At 39.0% G+C, this 16,666-nt stretch overlaps 1 protein-coding gene across 2 annotated transcripts in view; it reads right to left on the bottom strand.

Annotated features, from left to right (window-relative positions):
• The window catches only part of clic5b (chloride intracellular channel 5b), a 28,600-nt gene extending 13,680 nt beyond the window's left edge, over positions 1–14,920 (bottom strand). Inside the window, exon 1 of one of the 2 annotated variants that reach the window (XM_061746491.1) lies at positions 14,272–14,920. In XM_061746491.1, the coding sequence (XP_061602475.1) occupies positions 14,272–14,802 (531 nt within the window). In that variant the 5' untranslated portion in view covers positions 14,803–14,920. Of the gene's footprint in view, positions 1–4,018; positions 4,394–14,271 lie in introns of those variants that run through there. The other variant, XM_061746492.1, reaches the window with a different exon arrangement.
• Between the last annotated feature and the right edge of the window lie 1,746 nt (positions 14,921–16,666).

Here is a 16,666-nt window from a genome sequence, read left to right on the forward strand (position 1 = left end):
ATCTCGGACTCACAACATCACAGGTTTATTCCTGCTCTGTGTGCTGCTCCTGTCCATCTAGGTCAGGGGTCGGCAACCCAAAATGTTGAAAGAGCCATATTGGACCAAAAACGCAAAAAACAAATATGTCTGGAGCCGCAAAAAATGAAAAGTTTGGTATAAACCTTAGAATGAAGGCAACACATGTTGGGGGAGGATTTTTTTTTTCATTATGTACTTCGAGAAAAAAATCGAAATGTCAAAATTAATGTTGAAATACAATCTTGAGAAAAAAGTCAAAATCTGGAGAAAAAAATGAAAAATATTGAGAAAAAGTCGAAATGTTGAGAAAAAAAGTCAAAAAATTGAGAAAAAGTCGAAATGTCGAGAAAAAAGTCACAATTTTTAGAAAAAAGTCAAAATGTTGAGAAAAAAGTCAAAATGTTGAGAAAAAAGTCAAAATTTCGAGAAAAAAGTCGAAATATTGAGAAAAAAGTCAAGATTTCGAGAAAAAAAGTCGAAATGTTGAGAAAAAAGTCAAAATTTCGAGAAAAAAGTCAGAATGTCGAGATTAAAAAGGAAAAGAAAAAGGAAGAAAGAAAAGAAAAAAAAAGAAAAGAAAAGAAAAAAAAGAAGAAAAAAGAAAATGAAAAGGAAAAAAGAAAAAAAGAAGAAAAAAAGGAAAAAAAAGGTCAAACATTTTTGAAAAAGCTCCAGGAGCCACTAGGGCGGCGCTAAAGAGCCGCATGCGGCTCTAGAGCCGCGGGTTGCCGACCCTTGATGTAGGTCAATTCTCAGATGACAGCAGGAGGAAAAGACTAATACTAGGATGGAAACGACTCTGTCTCTCTTTCTCTCTCTCTGCATTTATATAGGATGGTGGATTAAAACCATCGCTGCACATCACAGAACAAGTAAGTTTGTGTATTTTTATCAAGGACTACTGTTATTCACAGAATAAAATGACAGTATCTTAAGAATCAGTTCTCAGCCTTAGTAGATTTAGTCATCGAGCTTTCACCAACTCAGCTCAACCCCATCAGCTTTGTCATTAACTTCCACCTCACCTGACTCAGTTCTCAGGGGACCTTTTAGCATGTTATGGAAAACAAAACACGGCTGACGTTTCCACTGAAGATGGCACTTTTAAATTGAAGCTGATGATCTATGATTTCTAGCGGTTTCAAAGTTTATTTAGACGGGACAATGCATATTAATTAACACTACATTAAGCAGTGTAAATACACCAGGTTTAGCAGAAATGCTAGTTTCCACCCGCAGTCCCCACAAACAACCAGACACACTCACACTCACACCTACGGGCAATTTAGAATGATCTATTTACCTAGCATGCATGTTTTTGGACTGTGGGAGGAAACCGGAGTACCTGGAGGAAACCCACGCAAGCACGGGGAGAACATGCAAACTCCACACAGAAAGACCCTGCAAGGCCTGGGAGTCAAACCGGGAACCTTCTTGCTGTGAAGCAACAGTGTTATTTAGACGGGACAATGCATATTAATTAACACTACGTTAAGCAGTGTAAATACACCGGGTTTAGCAGAAATGCTAGTTTCCACCTGCAGTCCCCACAAACAACCAGACACGCTCACACTCACACTCACACCTATGGGCAATTTAGAATGATCAATTAACCTAGCATGCATGTTTTTGGACTGTGGGAGGAAACAAGAGTACCCGGAAAGAACCCACGCAAGCTCAGGGAGAACATGCAAACCTCACACAGAAAGACCCTGCTGGGCCTGGGAGTCGAACCGAGAACCTTCTTGCTATGAGGCAACAGTGCTAACCACTAAGCCACCGTGCTGTGCACTAAGCACGGTGCGTGAATGCCAGTGCAAAACTAAAATCAGAGATACTCTGTATGTACGAGAGCAGAAGGCATAACTAAAATGGGGAGTTGGGGGGAAAAAACAACAACTTTCTTTTATTCCATAGACTGTGGTCCCTGCATGCGGCGCTGACTTCAGAAGACCGCGTTACAGCCGATTACATAATACAGTCCCTTCTGTGAAAAAGGTTTTTACTAGGGCTGTCCAACCTAACGCGTTAACGATGCGTTAACTTAACGTTCTCTTAACGCCGACAATTTTTTTAACACACATTTAAAAAAAACAAAAAAAGCCGCATATAATTTCAGGCGCTCGACGGCACCCGTAGTTCGAGGAAAAGTCTGGTGAACTGAAAGATGGATAATGAAAAGCGACTTTTGAACAGCAAGTTCACTTTCAAAAAGATGCCAGATGGTTCGCTGGACAAGACTGGAGTTATTTACATGTACCATCGATTTGAAATGAATTACCATCGAAGTAGTCGAGTCTCAAATACCAGAGAGCGCCGCTCCGCTCCCGCCCCCCCCCCCCTCGTCAAAAGCAGACAACGCTGTAGCAGCTTGCAAAAAAGGACGAGTCAAATCAAATCAAACTTCATTTGTTAAGCGCTTTTCTTACTAAATAAGAAATGCAACGCAAAGCGCTTTACATAAAACATATAACTCAACAATTAACGGTATTAAAAACATTAAAAAAAATACCTTGAGGTAATTTAGAACAACACAAAATGTGTGAATAAATTTGCAATTAATATGCGATTAATCGCGGTTAATTACAGAAATCATGGATTAATTAAGATTAAAAATTTTAATCGTTGGCCAGCACTAGTTTTTACCGAAGTAATGGTCCACTGCAGCGGCTAGGGTTGCCACCTTTCAGAAATAGAAATAAGGGACGCCCCGATTTCAGCAGCGCAGGAGCCAAAAAAAAAAGCCCCAAAACTTCTAAACTGAATAAAAATGTGTTTACTTTATATGAAAAAACAAAATGCTTTGATTTAAAGTTTAAAGTGCTTTAATAGCATTGAACTTGCATGACTGTACAGACAGACAACCATACTAGCAACTGAAATAGCATCCTATGCTACGTATGTCCACATCAGCCCAGATGTAGAATAAAGATACAGGTGAAGAATATGGTGTAAAAGTTAATTTATTTCAATAATTCAACTAGAATATGGTGTAAAAGTTAATTTATTTCAATAATTCAACTAGAATATGGTGTAAAAGTTAATTTGTTTCAATAATTCAACTAGAATATGGTGTAAAAGTTAATTTATTTCAATAATTCAACTAGAATATGGTGTAAAAGTTAATTTATTTCAATAATTCAACTAGAATATGGTGTAAAAGTTAATTTATTTCAATAATTCAACTAGAATATGGTGTAAAGGTTAATTTATTTCAATAATTCAACTAGAATATGGTGTAAAAGTTAATTTATTTCAATAATTCAACTAGAATATGGTGTAAAAGTTAACTTATTTCAATAATTCAACTAGAATATGGTGTAAAGGTTAATTTATTTCAATAATTCAACTAGAATATGGTGTAAAAGTTAACTTATTTCAATAATTCAACTAGAATATGGTGTAAAAGTTAATTTATTTCAATAATTCAACTAGAATATGGTGTAAAAGTTAACTTATTTCAATAATCCAACTAGAATATGGTGTAAAGGTTAATTTATTTCAATAATTCAACTAGAATATGGTGTAAAGGTTAATTTATTTCAATAATTCAACTAGAATATGGTGTAAAAGTTAACTTATTTCAATAATTCAACTAGAATATGGTGTAAAAGTTAACTTATTTCAATAATTCAACTAGAATATGGTGTAAAAGTTAATGAAAATACGGTACAAATCGTGTCCCGTATTAGTTCAATACGGGACGCAACATTTTTTTCTCAAATAAAGGACAATTCCGTATTTTACGGGACGGGTGGCAACCCTAACTGCAGCGGCTGACATGAGGTTTCCATCATTACCAAGCAGCTTCAGTGTCACTGTCACCACAATCCTGGGTCAACACAGAGAGCAGGAGTGTGCTCTTGCTGTTGTAACGCTATCTCTGTCATTGGGTTACATGAGCTTTTCACATCACACAAAAAAAAAAAAAACCAACTCATATTACTGTCTTTACTTTATCAAAACCTTACAAAATACTACAATCATTCTGTCTTACCTTTACAAAAAGTTCAATATCTGGGTCCCTGTCTTCACTGTTTGTGGACATGTTGCCTAGTTCTGGCTAACTTCGGGTCTTGGTTTGTTTCTTCTAAACTTTCCTTATCCTCCATAAAATAGCAAAAGCAGACATCTTCTCTGAAAGGATCTTCTCTCCAGGAGTGAGCGCCTTCACACCTTCTGAACTTCTGCTCCCCTTCGACTTCTCGTCCTTGATTTCAGAGTATTGCCAACTTGTTGATCCTGTAAAGGTATATTTTTCTGCATAAATTGCGTCCTCCAGGTGAGGCTGGGAGTCGGTGGAGGTATTCGCTGGAGCCCTGTGCTCTGATTTAGACACAGATGGAGAGCAAAGAGAGATCTTACTGACACAAAGTGGAAAACAGGTGTCAAGCTATAGCAGGGGGGTGGAGCCCCATCTCTCTCTTCCCACCACTGCAACCAAACACCCAGCAATAAAAAGCATCACTACAAGCACCTACTCTCATTTCTATCCCCCTTTTATTCTAGTCACACCTCATAATTTTATATTTCTTTTTTTCCATTTGTTTCATGTGTTGTCAAATTAATTTGAAAAAGCCTTTAGTGAACACACAGACTGTCATCAATATCATCATATCCTATATCAGAGCCAAAAATAGCATGATATTTGTGTAACTTAGAGCCTGCGTGGCTGTCACTCCATTGATTTTGAAGAGTACTGAGCGGCAGTATCCATATTTAATTCATGCTCACATGTGTTTGCCTTCAGCAGGTTTTTTTGATCACCAGCAGCAAACCTACAGAATATTCCTCTGTGAGTTTGGGCTGGAAATAGCATTAATTTACAGGAAGAAAAAGGCTATGTAGGGCAACGAAATGCAGGTAGATCTCGATCACTGTAAAGACTGAGAATAGCTCTGGTTTTAAAAACTTAAGGGTCTGATAGATGTAACCAAAGGTTAAAAGAACAATTATATAATTATCAGAGAGAAATTTAAAAAAAAATTAGGTGGATGATATTCTTGTCTTTTTTTTTTTCTCTCTTTTTTGTCTATTTATAGAGCAGCTCCCTCTCCTGGCTGTCACACTAACATGCAGCACAAACCAATTACTGGATCCTGACGAGGAGGATGTTCATTATCAGTATTTGTGAAGCGAAGAGTTGGAAAGCTTCTAAAAATGTTCCTTGTCTGCGTCAGTTTTATATATATATATATATATATATATATATATATATATATATATATATATATATATATATATATATATATATATATATATATATATATATAGTTTGTCTCCAACACTACAGCCTGCGCTGGGCCTGCATTAGGAACACAGCACATCATAATAAGCTAAGTCAGACAGTCTGTTTTAGAAACTGAGCAGGAGCAGACTTTATATAAAAAACAAAAACAAAAAATTAAAAAAACAACTGCATCCGGATAAGTTTCAGCACGGCTCAACTCTCGACAGATCTAGGTGGATTTTATGATTACCGTGACGGTTTAACCATTTGAGAAAGTCCCTTTCTGACCAAGACCTACATGAGGAAGACTTATTCCATTCTTACATTTGCTTGTTGATTGAACCAGCTTCTAGTTATTACTAGGGCTGGGGATCGATTCAAATATCAAGAATCGATTCGATTCCGATTCTTAAGATTCAGAATCGATTATCATCACGCTTTGATTCGATCCGATTCGATTCGATCCGATATTGATTTGGGTTACTGTTAATAAAACTGTTTTTTCAGCTGTTGCATGAATTATATGACTGTCTAGTTATGCAACATATTAATACTAGTATTATATTGAGATTCAACAGCAAGTATTGCAGCTAATGATGCTGTAAGGACCAATCAGCTCCCAGAATGCTGATAGAACTGCTTTCAGAAACATCGTGGGTCAGAATTACCAAACAGATCCAGGGAGGAAACAGAGGACGAAAGAAATCGCTTTTATTTTTTCCCCATTTATGAGAATTTGGTTTTTAACATTTATGCAAATGTAACCCCAAGACAGTATAAAAAGCAAAGAAATATAGACAATTTATGCAATTATAACTGAAAACTTTAATGTTTTCATACCTTTAAACATATTTAAAGGCAAAAACATGGCACCAGTTATTCTCGTGTCCAACAAAATATTCATTTTTTGGGCATAAACAAAAAAGTACCAAAAGTTGTAATGTAATGATGAAAAAAAACATTTTTTTTTTAAATCGATCTTTAGACATATGAATCGATTTTTAGGAATTAATATGACAATTGATTTAAAATCGGAGAAGCGATTTTTTCAACACAGGCCTAGTTATTACACCTGAATATTATATTCCAGTTCTACACAGAGGCAAACAAACACCCTCTGATGCTGATCTCCATTCAGCAAAGCGTTTCAGCACGTCCCTGCAGCACATCACTGCTTCATGCACACTTTCCACCATTTTCTCTACTTGTAGTTTGAGAGTTTCCAAACATATTTAACATTTTTAGTAGTTTTATCCCTCCATATTCTATAGGCCTACCTGTGGCTGCAGATGTACCATACAAACAACAAAACCGTTTGCTTTTCATCTTGTAGAATATACACAACTCAAAGTATTCTTTACTCCTAAATCGTTTTTTATTATTAAACCAGTGAGGGGTTTCAGAGAAACACCTTTGGATTTTATAGCCTTTTGAGACAAAGCAAATCTCAAATCATTGACTCTCTAGCTAATCATTCACTATCAGCATCAAACAGTAACAGACGTTTGTATCTTTCCAGAGCCGAGGTGAAGGGGGGGGTTCAATATCCCCTCCTGTGTTGACACAAGCTCACCCAGTGTGTTAATCAAAAACTCTGCTTCTTCTGAGTCTTACTTATATTAAGTTATGACATGAACGGTCAGCAGAAACAGACACTGTGGAAGTAAAAATGTATCTATCAGTATCTGCTGGATGATATTCTGTCGTGACGGGCTTTGCCCGAGAGATCCGGGGAGGAGTCGCGTTAACTCAGCAATTTATGGCAGTCGTTGAAGATTAAACTCGGAAAATCCACCCACGGCTTGGGTTTAGTCAGACGGGAAGAAGGTGGGGCGCTACTAAGTGGACAACCTGCAAAGAATGTCACTCCATGGAGAGCCATGGATTATTTTTATTGTGGCCGTGGTTTAATGACAAAGATATAACATGTCATGTTCTAAATATAGGCTTTGATGGACTTGTAGTTCAAATGGGTTTGAAGTAGGAATGGGCGATATTTTACCGTTCACAATAAACCGTCAAAAAAATTCCCCACGGTAAGAATTTGTCATCTCACGGTAAAAACGATAAATTCCTGTTGATGATGTTTTTGTGTAAAACTGATTTATGGTTCTGCGTTAAATCGACGCAGGAGGAAGGAAGGAAGGAAGGAAGGAAGGAAGGAAGGAAGGAAGGAAGGAAGGAAGGAAGGAAGGAAGGAAGGAAGGAAGGAAGGAAGGAAGGAAGGAAGGAAGGAAGGAAGGAAGGAAGGAAGGAAGGAAGGAAGGAAGGAAGGGAGAAAATAAAGTAGGGAGGATGGGAGAAAAGAAGGAAGGAAGGAAGGAAGGAAGGAACGAAGGAAGGAAGATGGAGGAAGGAAGGAAGGAAGTAAGGAAGGAAGTAAAGAAGGAAGGAAGGAAGGAAGGAAGGAAGGAAGGAAGGAAGGAAGGAAGGATGGAAGGAAGGAAGGAAGGAAGGAAGGAAGGAAGGAAGGAAGGAAGGAAGGAAGGAAGGAAGGAAGGAAGGAAGGAAGGAAGGGAGAAAATAAAGTAAGGAGGATGGGAGAAAAGAAGGGAAGGGATGAAGGAAGGAAGGAAGGAAGGAAGGAAGGAAGGAAGGAAGGAAGGAAGGAAGGAAGGAAGGAAGGAAGGAAGGAAGGAAGGAAGGAAGGGAGAAAATAAAGTAGGGAGGATGGGAGAAAAGAAGGAAGGAAGGAAGGAAGGAACGAAGGAAGGAAGATGGAGGAAGGAAGGAAGGAAGTAAGGAAGGAAGTAAAGAAGGAAGGAAGGAAGGAAGGAAGGAAGGAAGGAAGGAAGGAAGGAAGGAAGGAAGGAAGGAAGGAAGGAAGGAAGGGAGAAAATAAAGTAAGGAGGATGGGAGAAAAGAAGGGAAGGGATGAAGGAAGGAAGGAAGGAAGGAAGGAAGGAAGGAAGGAAGGAAGGAAGGAAGGAAGGAAGGAAGGAAGGAAGGAAGGAAGGAAGGAAGGAAGGAAGGAAGGAAGGAAGGAAGGAAGGAAGGAAGGGAGAAAATAAAGTAGGGAGGATGGGAGAAAAGAAGGAAGGAAGGAAGGAAGGAAGGAACGAAGGAAGGAAGATGGAGGAAGGAAGGAAGGAAGTAAGGAAGGAAGTAAAGAAGGAAGGAAGGAAGGAAGGAAGGAAGGAAGGAAGGAAGGAAGGAAGGAAGGATGGAAGGAAGGAAGGAAGGAAGGAAGGAAGGAAGGAAGGAAGGAAGGAAGGAAGGAAGGAAGGAAGGAAGGAAGGAAGGAAGGAAGGAAGGAAGGAAGGGAGAAAATAAAGTAAGGAGGATGGGAGAAAAGAAGGGAAGGGATGAAGGAAGGAAGGAAGGAAGGAAGGAAGGAAGGAAGGAAGGAAGGAAGGAAGGAAGGAAGGAAGGAAGGAAGGAAGGGAGAAAATAAAGTAGGGAGGATGGGAGAAAAGAAGGAAGGAAGGAAGGAAGGAACGAAGGAAGGAAGATGGAGGAAGGAAGGAAGGAAGTAAGGAAGGAAGTAAAGAAGGAAGGAAGGAAGGAAGGAAGGAAGGAAGGAAGGAAGGAAGGAAGGAAGGAAGGAAGGAAGGAAGGAAGGAAGGAAGGAAGGAAGGAAGGAAGGAAGGAAGGGAGAAAATAAAGTAAGGAGGATGGGAGAAAAGAAGGGAAGGGATGAAGGAAGGAAGGAAGGAAGGAAGGAAGGAAGGAAGGAAGGAAGGAAGGAAGGAAGGAAGGAAGGAAGGAAGGAAGGAAGGAAGGAAGGAAGGAAGGAAGGAAGGAAGGAAGGAAGGAAGGAGGAAGGAAAAAAGAAAGAAGGATAAATTCCCATTGATACGTTTTTGTGTAACAAACATGGCGGATCTGAGAGCGAGATAGATTTATAGTTAAAAAGATGGAGTTGAATTGGTATTTTTTTATCGTCATTTTTATCGTTATCAGGATAAATGCCAGAAATGATCGTGATACATTTTTTTAGTCCATACCGCCCATCTCTAGTTTGAAGGTGACACCAAGATACCAATGGTCTCCAAAGTTGGTTCACAACTCCAGCAAAATTTCACAATAAAAAAAAAAATATCCTGAAAGTATTATTTTCATGAGAATTGTATCTTTAGAAAAGCTCATAGCAGTGGTTATTTTCTTTTTACAGATTACAGTGCGTGGAGTCAGCTGCCCTCCATCGAAAGGATTGGTCCTCAGCCCTGGCGCTAGGGATGGGCGGTATGGACTAAAAAATGTATCATGATAATTTCTGCCATTTATCCCGATAACGATAAAAATTACGATAAAAAAAATACCAATTCAACTCTACCTTTTCAACTATAAATCTATCAACATTCAGTCTTTGGAGCCCCCAAAACACTGCTCTAAAAGAATACTAAATACTACTAAACTACACCAATTAAATTGAATTAATAAAAAACAATTAAATTAGTACACCTGTACTGCAAAACTGTAATGACTCAAACGAAACAAGTTGGAAATGTAAGAACAGATTCAACATTTATTCAAACTGTATGGCTTAAACAGTGGGATCACAGTGCAAACAGCTAAAGTATCTTTGTCCTTCAAGTTTTCTTAGCTTATAAAATCACAAAGTAGAAAAAAATACAACCTGATAAATAAAGAAACAGGACAAATAAATAAAAGCCATCCTTTGCACTCACTGTTTTTGCAGACTCTGCATATAATAGATGATGTTAGTTTGCTCCTCGTCTCTCTTTTTAAATCCAAACCAGTTCCAGATAATGGAGCTGGAGCCTCGTTTAACAACGAGCTCCTTCCTCCAGGAACAAAAACGTCATCAACGGGAATTTATCGTTTTTACCGCAAGATGACAAATTCTTACCGTGGGGAATTTTTTTGACGGTTTATCATGAACGGTAAAATATCACCCATTCCTACCTGGCGCATACCAAAGCACCCCTGGGTTGGATGTGCCACCCTGCCCCTATCACCTGATTCACTCATGGCGTCAGTCCCAAGCTCAGATAAATGAGGAGGGTTGTGTCAGAAAAGGCAGCTGAATTAAAAACCATGCTGAATGCAATAGTCTGTTATGGCAACCCGTAAAGGCTTAAGAAAAACATGGATTTAAAACCATTACAGGATTCTTTTTTTTCTAGGGTGGGGATTGAGTTGTAGAGGGCTACTTTCCCCACTATTAGACAGTAACAAACAAAGGTCCACACAAAAGAAACTGTGTAAAGATTGTTTGATGCATTATTGGTCCCTTATTGGACTTAGATCATGGACCATCATGTGATGTGCTCTTGGCTGTCCACGAGCCAAAGGCTTAGCGATTGCGTGGTTAAACTTTTATGTGTGCGTGAATGAGAAAATAAACATTTGAAAGTGTTTTCTTGAACCTATCAAAGGTAAAAAGGCATTAGTGCAGTCCAGAGAAAAAGAAAACATAAAATCACATCTAAGGTTTCATGTACCAGGACATAAAAAGGATCTCGTCCCAACCAGATCTGAAAATAAGGCAAATCTGCAAGGTCTGCTCCCCCCCGCCCGACTGAATCCCCCAGTGTCATGTGGTTTCTGTGAGCCGTTTGGATTTGTGCATTTTCTTTACGTCACCAAAATGCAAACCACGCCCTCAGTCTCCTCCGCTGCTGAAACCACGCCCACAACCAGCTCTCTCCGCCCGCTCGAGCTTCAGCCATTGTTCAGCAGCGCTGGCTGTTTTCCACCGGTTTCAACAGCGAGGGAGAGTAAAAATGAGGTTTTGCATCGACATTTACCCTCATAAAAGGATCAGATCCCACAGCACGGACCCGGCAACTGCACACGAGTCAGCGGTAAGTTCCTTTTTTTTATGTTATTTATATTTGTATGATCTTTGCATGGGCTAAGTATTTAGCTGAGCTCCGGAGCCCCGGCGCCGCATACGGAGCTGCGGGGGCTGCTCACGGACCAGACCGTCGAGGAGCTCCGGGCTCGGAGCTCCGGGGGAACCGGCGGCTCAGTACCGTAATACATTTTTTTCTGTGGTTTCAGATCTGCCAAGCACCTGAAGCGTCAACGAAACATTCCGAAGACGCGCGGGCCTTCCTCGAGCCAGCAATAGTGCATAAATTTTATTTATATACAACTCATATTTTATTCATTTAACAATAAAGTTGCCATTTGTGAAAATTCAGTGTTGTGATTTCTTTACAGTTAACATGATTCATTTGTCTTGTAACATAAGAAGTGAAATGATGAGGAATTGGAGTAAATAACCGTGGTGTACCAGTTTAGAATTAAATTCAATCTTCCTGTGTGAATTAGTGTGAAGACGAGGTGACTAAAGGCTGATTTATGGTTCCGCGTTACACCAACGCAGAGCCTACGGCGTAGGGTACGTGTCGATTTAACGCAGAACCGTGGACACGCTTTGCTACGCAGCCGCTGCTCTTCTCCCCGGAGCGACGCTTTGTCTCCTCCCCTCCTACACTTCATTCAAGCAGCCAATCAGCACAGAGCCTCATTATCATACCCCCCCCTCCCCTCAGGATCACTCACAGAAAAAGAGGTTAGAAGCGGTAAAACTAGAGACATGGCCCACAGGCTGAATTTCTGATTTATGTAGAAAAAACAAGCTTTAGATTGTTTTTAAGACATTCAAGGCCTGTTTAAAATATACATTAAATGCCATAATATGTCCCCTTTAAAACCTGGTGGGCCTTATGTATGAAAATAGACCCGCTCATTGGTATTGCCTTATAATGCGTGCGCCTAATAAAATACGGTACTTAGGCAACATTTCTAAACAATACTTGTTCAGTCTTTTTTCTATTTGTACTCTAATGATGACTGCCACGAAACATGCTAAAACATGTAAACCTATAATCTGAAATGTCACCTGACCTTGAGGTGACCTTGCTGGACCATACAAATTGGCAGTTATCATGAACATTTTCCTCTCGTGAGTAATTTCTATCACGTTAGAATGATGGACTTCAGATTGTATGGGAGTGGCGTTAAAACCGTGGCAGGGTGGAGGAGCAGCAGTCACACAGGTGATGGGACACGCCTGTGACCCATCACCTGTGTGATTGCTGCTCCTCCACCCTGCCACACAAACCTTTCCCAGATTCATGTTTAGGAACAATTGCTTTTGTCAGTTTTTATGTATTTTCCCCTTGGCATTGTGCCGACACATACCTAAATGCTCCAGGCTTGTATGGTGACCATTGATCTCTCATTTAGAAGGGTTAAGGAGAGGATGTTCTGTACTAACTTTGATCAAAATTATTTGCCCACAAAGGGATGGAACAATGGGTGGAGTTGTGTGTTGCCTTTGTTTCTGTTTGACTTGATTATATCTGTCTCTTGCATGTAAATGTGGCCATTTTTTTCTTTTATTTGATCAAATTGCTGTGAAAAAAAACCCAGGTAAGACTTCATAATAAAGATATTTCAGCCTATAAGTGAGGACTATTTACATAGCGTGTGTTAAAAACCATTTTGAAATAGGAGCTACATTCTCTCAAACTGGAAAACACATCTGAAAGGTCAGATTGTAGATCCAGTCCACTGCTTCAATCTCAGCAACACAGTCCAGACCGTGACCCCTGCTGTGGCTGATTGCACACAACACTGACCATCTCTCCCAAAAAAGAAGCAAAACACAGCAGGATTTGCACAGGACGAGAGTTCACCCCAGTTGCTCTGCCCCTTCAGTAAACAGGTTACTTATTAGATCAAACTGCCTCCATGTAAGCAGTATCACAGAAAAATCTGCTGCCTTTGCGCTCCTGCAGTTTTTAAATGGGTACTTTAGATTTGAAGGCATATTTTCACTACTGCAACTTAATATATCGAATTACACAACCTTAAAAAAGAACTTTATGCATACAGTGGCATAAACAGCTCATCGTCATCTTGTACTCATCCAGTGCTGGCTTGTTTTCAGATTATATATATATATATATATATATATATATATATATATATATATATATATATATATATATATATATATATATATATATATATATATATATATATACATATATATATATATATATATATATATATATATATATATATATATATATATATATATATATATATATACATACACACACACATAGGCCTTCCAGGTCCAATACTGCTAGTTTCTACCTGAACTCAAGTGCAGTTTAGGATGTTAGCCTTTATTGGAAAACTATACCAGGAGAAAATAAATGAAATAAGCAGCTTATCAGTATAATGTTATGCAACAAAGTTATGTCATCAAACTTCGCCTGAACTCAAATATCATCCGGCAGGTTATGCCAGTTGATAATTGTATTTATTGGTATCCTAATCTGAGTCTACTGTAGACTATGTGACTGTTTTAGTAATTTAATCATGAAGATGAGAAGACATTGAGGCTTCAATGAGCATTTTGCTTCAGTTCCCAATATTGACGTAAGAGATCAAGTAAATTCAATAATTCTGATCCTTTTTTTTTTTTTTTCCAAATGCATCTGGACCTTGACATTGAGCCAAACTGGTGTAGGCCTACTAGGAGTCCACTTTCCCGTGCGTTGATCGGGGTTATATTTCTTACTTTTTTTTTTAAATTTTATTTATTAACATACAGTGCAAACGATGACAATACAGCATCAGTGTGTGTGTGTGTGTGTGTGTGTGTGTGTGTGTGTGTGTGTGTGTGTGTGTGTGTGTGTGTGTGTGTGTGTGTGTGTGTGCGTGCCGTGTTTGAGTGTAAATAAGGTGATGAAAATAGGTACATAAATTGAGAATATAGATTCGAGAGTGAACAAATAGATAATTATTATATAGAGTGGTGTAGCATGATATCATATAAATATAGAATAATAAATATAGTAATATCCTAATATAACATAATTTGTATAAAATATTATAACATATAACCAAATTATATCACCATACTATTATATATAACAATATAATACTATAGTTTAACATCCCAAGAGATTTCATAACTTAATATAATAATATGAAACAATATATCATGATAATGTCAGAAATAATTATTATTATTATTAAGTTATAATTGGTCATTTATGTTTTGCAATGAGGGGTTAATTTCTTACCTTGACGAACAAGGAGACGTCGGGCTGGCTGGGATCCGCCGCCGGGCCGCTCTCTTCTTCCGCGTCTTCGCTCTCCAGAGTGGTGGGGCTGTAGTCCGAGGTGTCCTCCGGTCTGTCTGCCTGGCTGTACGCCATCAGCATCCTCTCCAGGACCCCGGCTTCATCCTGGACAGGCGGGTCGTCGCAGGGGTCTCCGTGGCTGGAGCAGTGGCTGGAAGAGGCTGACGCGCGCCTGGACCGGTCGTGCGCATCGCCGTCCAGCTCTTCCGCCTCGGCCTCCGGCTCACCTTTGGGACCCTCGTCGTCGCTGGACGGCGGGGAGCGGCGTTTGCTCGCGTCCTTCACCTCCATGTAGACCGGGGAGTCGCGGTCCCCGTCCTCCGCCGAGGCGTGCACCTCCACCTGGCTGTACAGCCGCTCCTCGGCCGCACCTGCGCGCTCATACGCGCGCTCTGGGACGGGGCTGTCCGCTCCATCCCGGTGCTCGGTTACAGCGTTTCCCTCAACGACGGTGTCGTAGATGTTGTCCATGATAGGTGGCTTGACTTTTGGGGCGAGGAGCGGTGTTAGAAGGAGGGTGAAGAATTCCGGAGTCGTGGGCGCACGGTGCGGTCCGCCTGCTCTGACTGACTGAGCTGGGGGAAAACTACAGCGATATCTCATAAAAGACCTTTGATCCGCAAGTTAAACACGTGAAAAATGCAAATGCCTAGGCCTGTACCTTCAGGGATATTTGACTATGAATCACACTCAATGATCTCATAAACTATGGACGTATACAGGACTGTCTCAGAAAATTAGAATATTGTGATAAAGTTCTTTATTTTCTGTAATGCAATTAAAAAAACAAAAATGTCATACATTCTGGATTCATTACAAATCAAGTGAAATATTGCAAGCCTTTTATTATTTTAATATTGCTGATTATGGCTTACAGTTTAAGATTAAGATTCCCAGAATATTCTAATTTTTTGAGATAGGATATTTGAGTTTTCTTAAACTGTAAGCCATGATCAGCAATATTAAAATAATAAAAGGCTTGCAATATTTCAGTTGATTTGTAATGAATCCAGAATGTATGACATTTTTGCATTACAGAAAATAAAGGACTTTATCACAATATTCTAATTTTCTGAGACAGTCCTGTATATAAGTCCTGCGCACTTTATATGTTTCACCGAGGGAAGTGTGAAACGTCCTCTCGATTCCTTATATGTCTGACATATGAAGAAACGATAATAAAGCTACTTTGACTTTGAAGAAAAAAACAACAACTGTACAAATCAATATGTAGACGTTTTTGTGATTTTGAAAAAAAAAAGACTACAATCGACAACTTTAAGACTTTCCCCACCTTTAATATGATCAGTACATTGTCTAATTCAATTGAATTTAGAGATACACAATAAGCTGTTTGCATAAGTGTGCATGCCCTTGAATTAATACTTTGCTGAATTGCTGTTTGGCACAAAACCAACACTAATGGTGAAGCATGGTGGTGGTAGTATCATGCTTTGGGGTTGTTTTTCTTCAGCTGGAACTGGGGCTTTGGTCAAGGTGGATGGAAATGTGTGCCAAAAACCGGTCACTTTTGACCCAAGACCTTCAGGCGTCTGCTATAGAGAGCGTATAGAAATACATCAAAATCAACAAGACACTGGCTTCACCAGACAGAGTTTAACCTCCTGAGACCCGGGGTTTTGTTTGATGTGCATTTTTTATGTCTCCCTACTATTTGGGATCAGTAGGACCTAATTTTTGTTGAAATTAATTTTTTGCTTTCTATATGCTGTTGAACTATGTCAAATCCAATGGCCTCACATGAGGACAATGGGTTTATTTTTCTCTATTTCCCTTTCTTGGACCTGCCCTGCATCCTTGCACATCCTGGTCAGGTTCTAATAATAAAAATATTATACATTTTATTTGCAATATACTCAGCATTTTGAATGAAATAAAGTGCTACAGAGTAAAAACATGGTATTAGGTTATATCTCTATATAATTTATATTTATATATCATTTTCAATTGTTTATTTCCTATTACAAGGAAATAAAAACTTGCTCCAGATTATTCTACTTATTTCTAGTGAAAATGTGCTTTAAACAAATGGAAATCTAAAAACAAGTATTTTAAGTGTAATGAGACTTATTTTGACTAGAAATTGGACATTTGGGCTAGAAATAAAGACAAATGTTCTTGGAAAGAATTTACGTGTTTGCAGTGAAGATAGACCTGATGTCCTCACACGAGTACTTCATGTTTACAGACGTTGTAGCTTGCTAATATTACTCAAATATATCAAAAAAGCATGCCATGTGAAGCTGCAGACGTTATTGTGCATAAATATACTAGTTTCAATCATAAAATTAGGTTAGGATTTTTACCTTGTCCA

This window comes from Cololabis saira, chromosome 18 (genome assembly GCF_033807715.1).
Source record: "Cololabis saira isolate AMF1-May2022 chromosome 18, fColSai1.1, whole genome shotgun sequence".
NCBI lineage: Eukaryota > Metazoa > Chordata > Actinopteri > Beloniformes > Belonidae > Cololabis > Cololabis saira.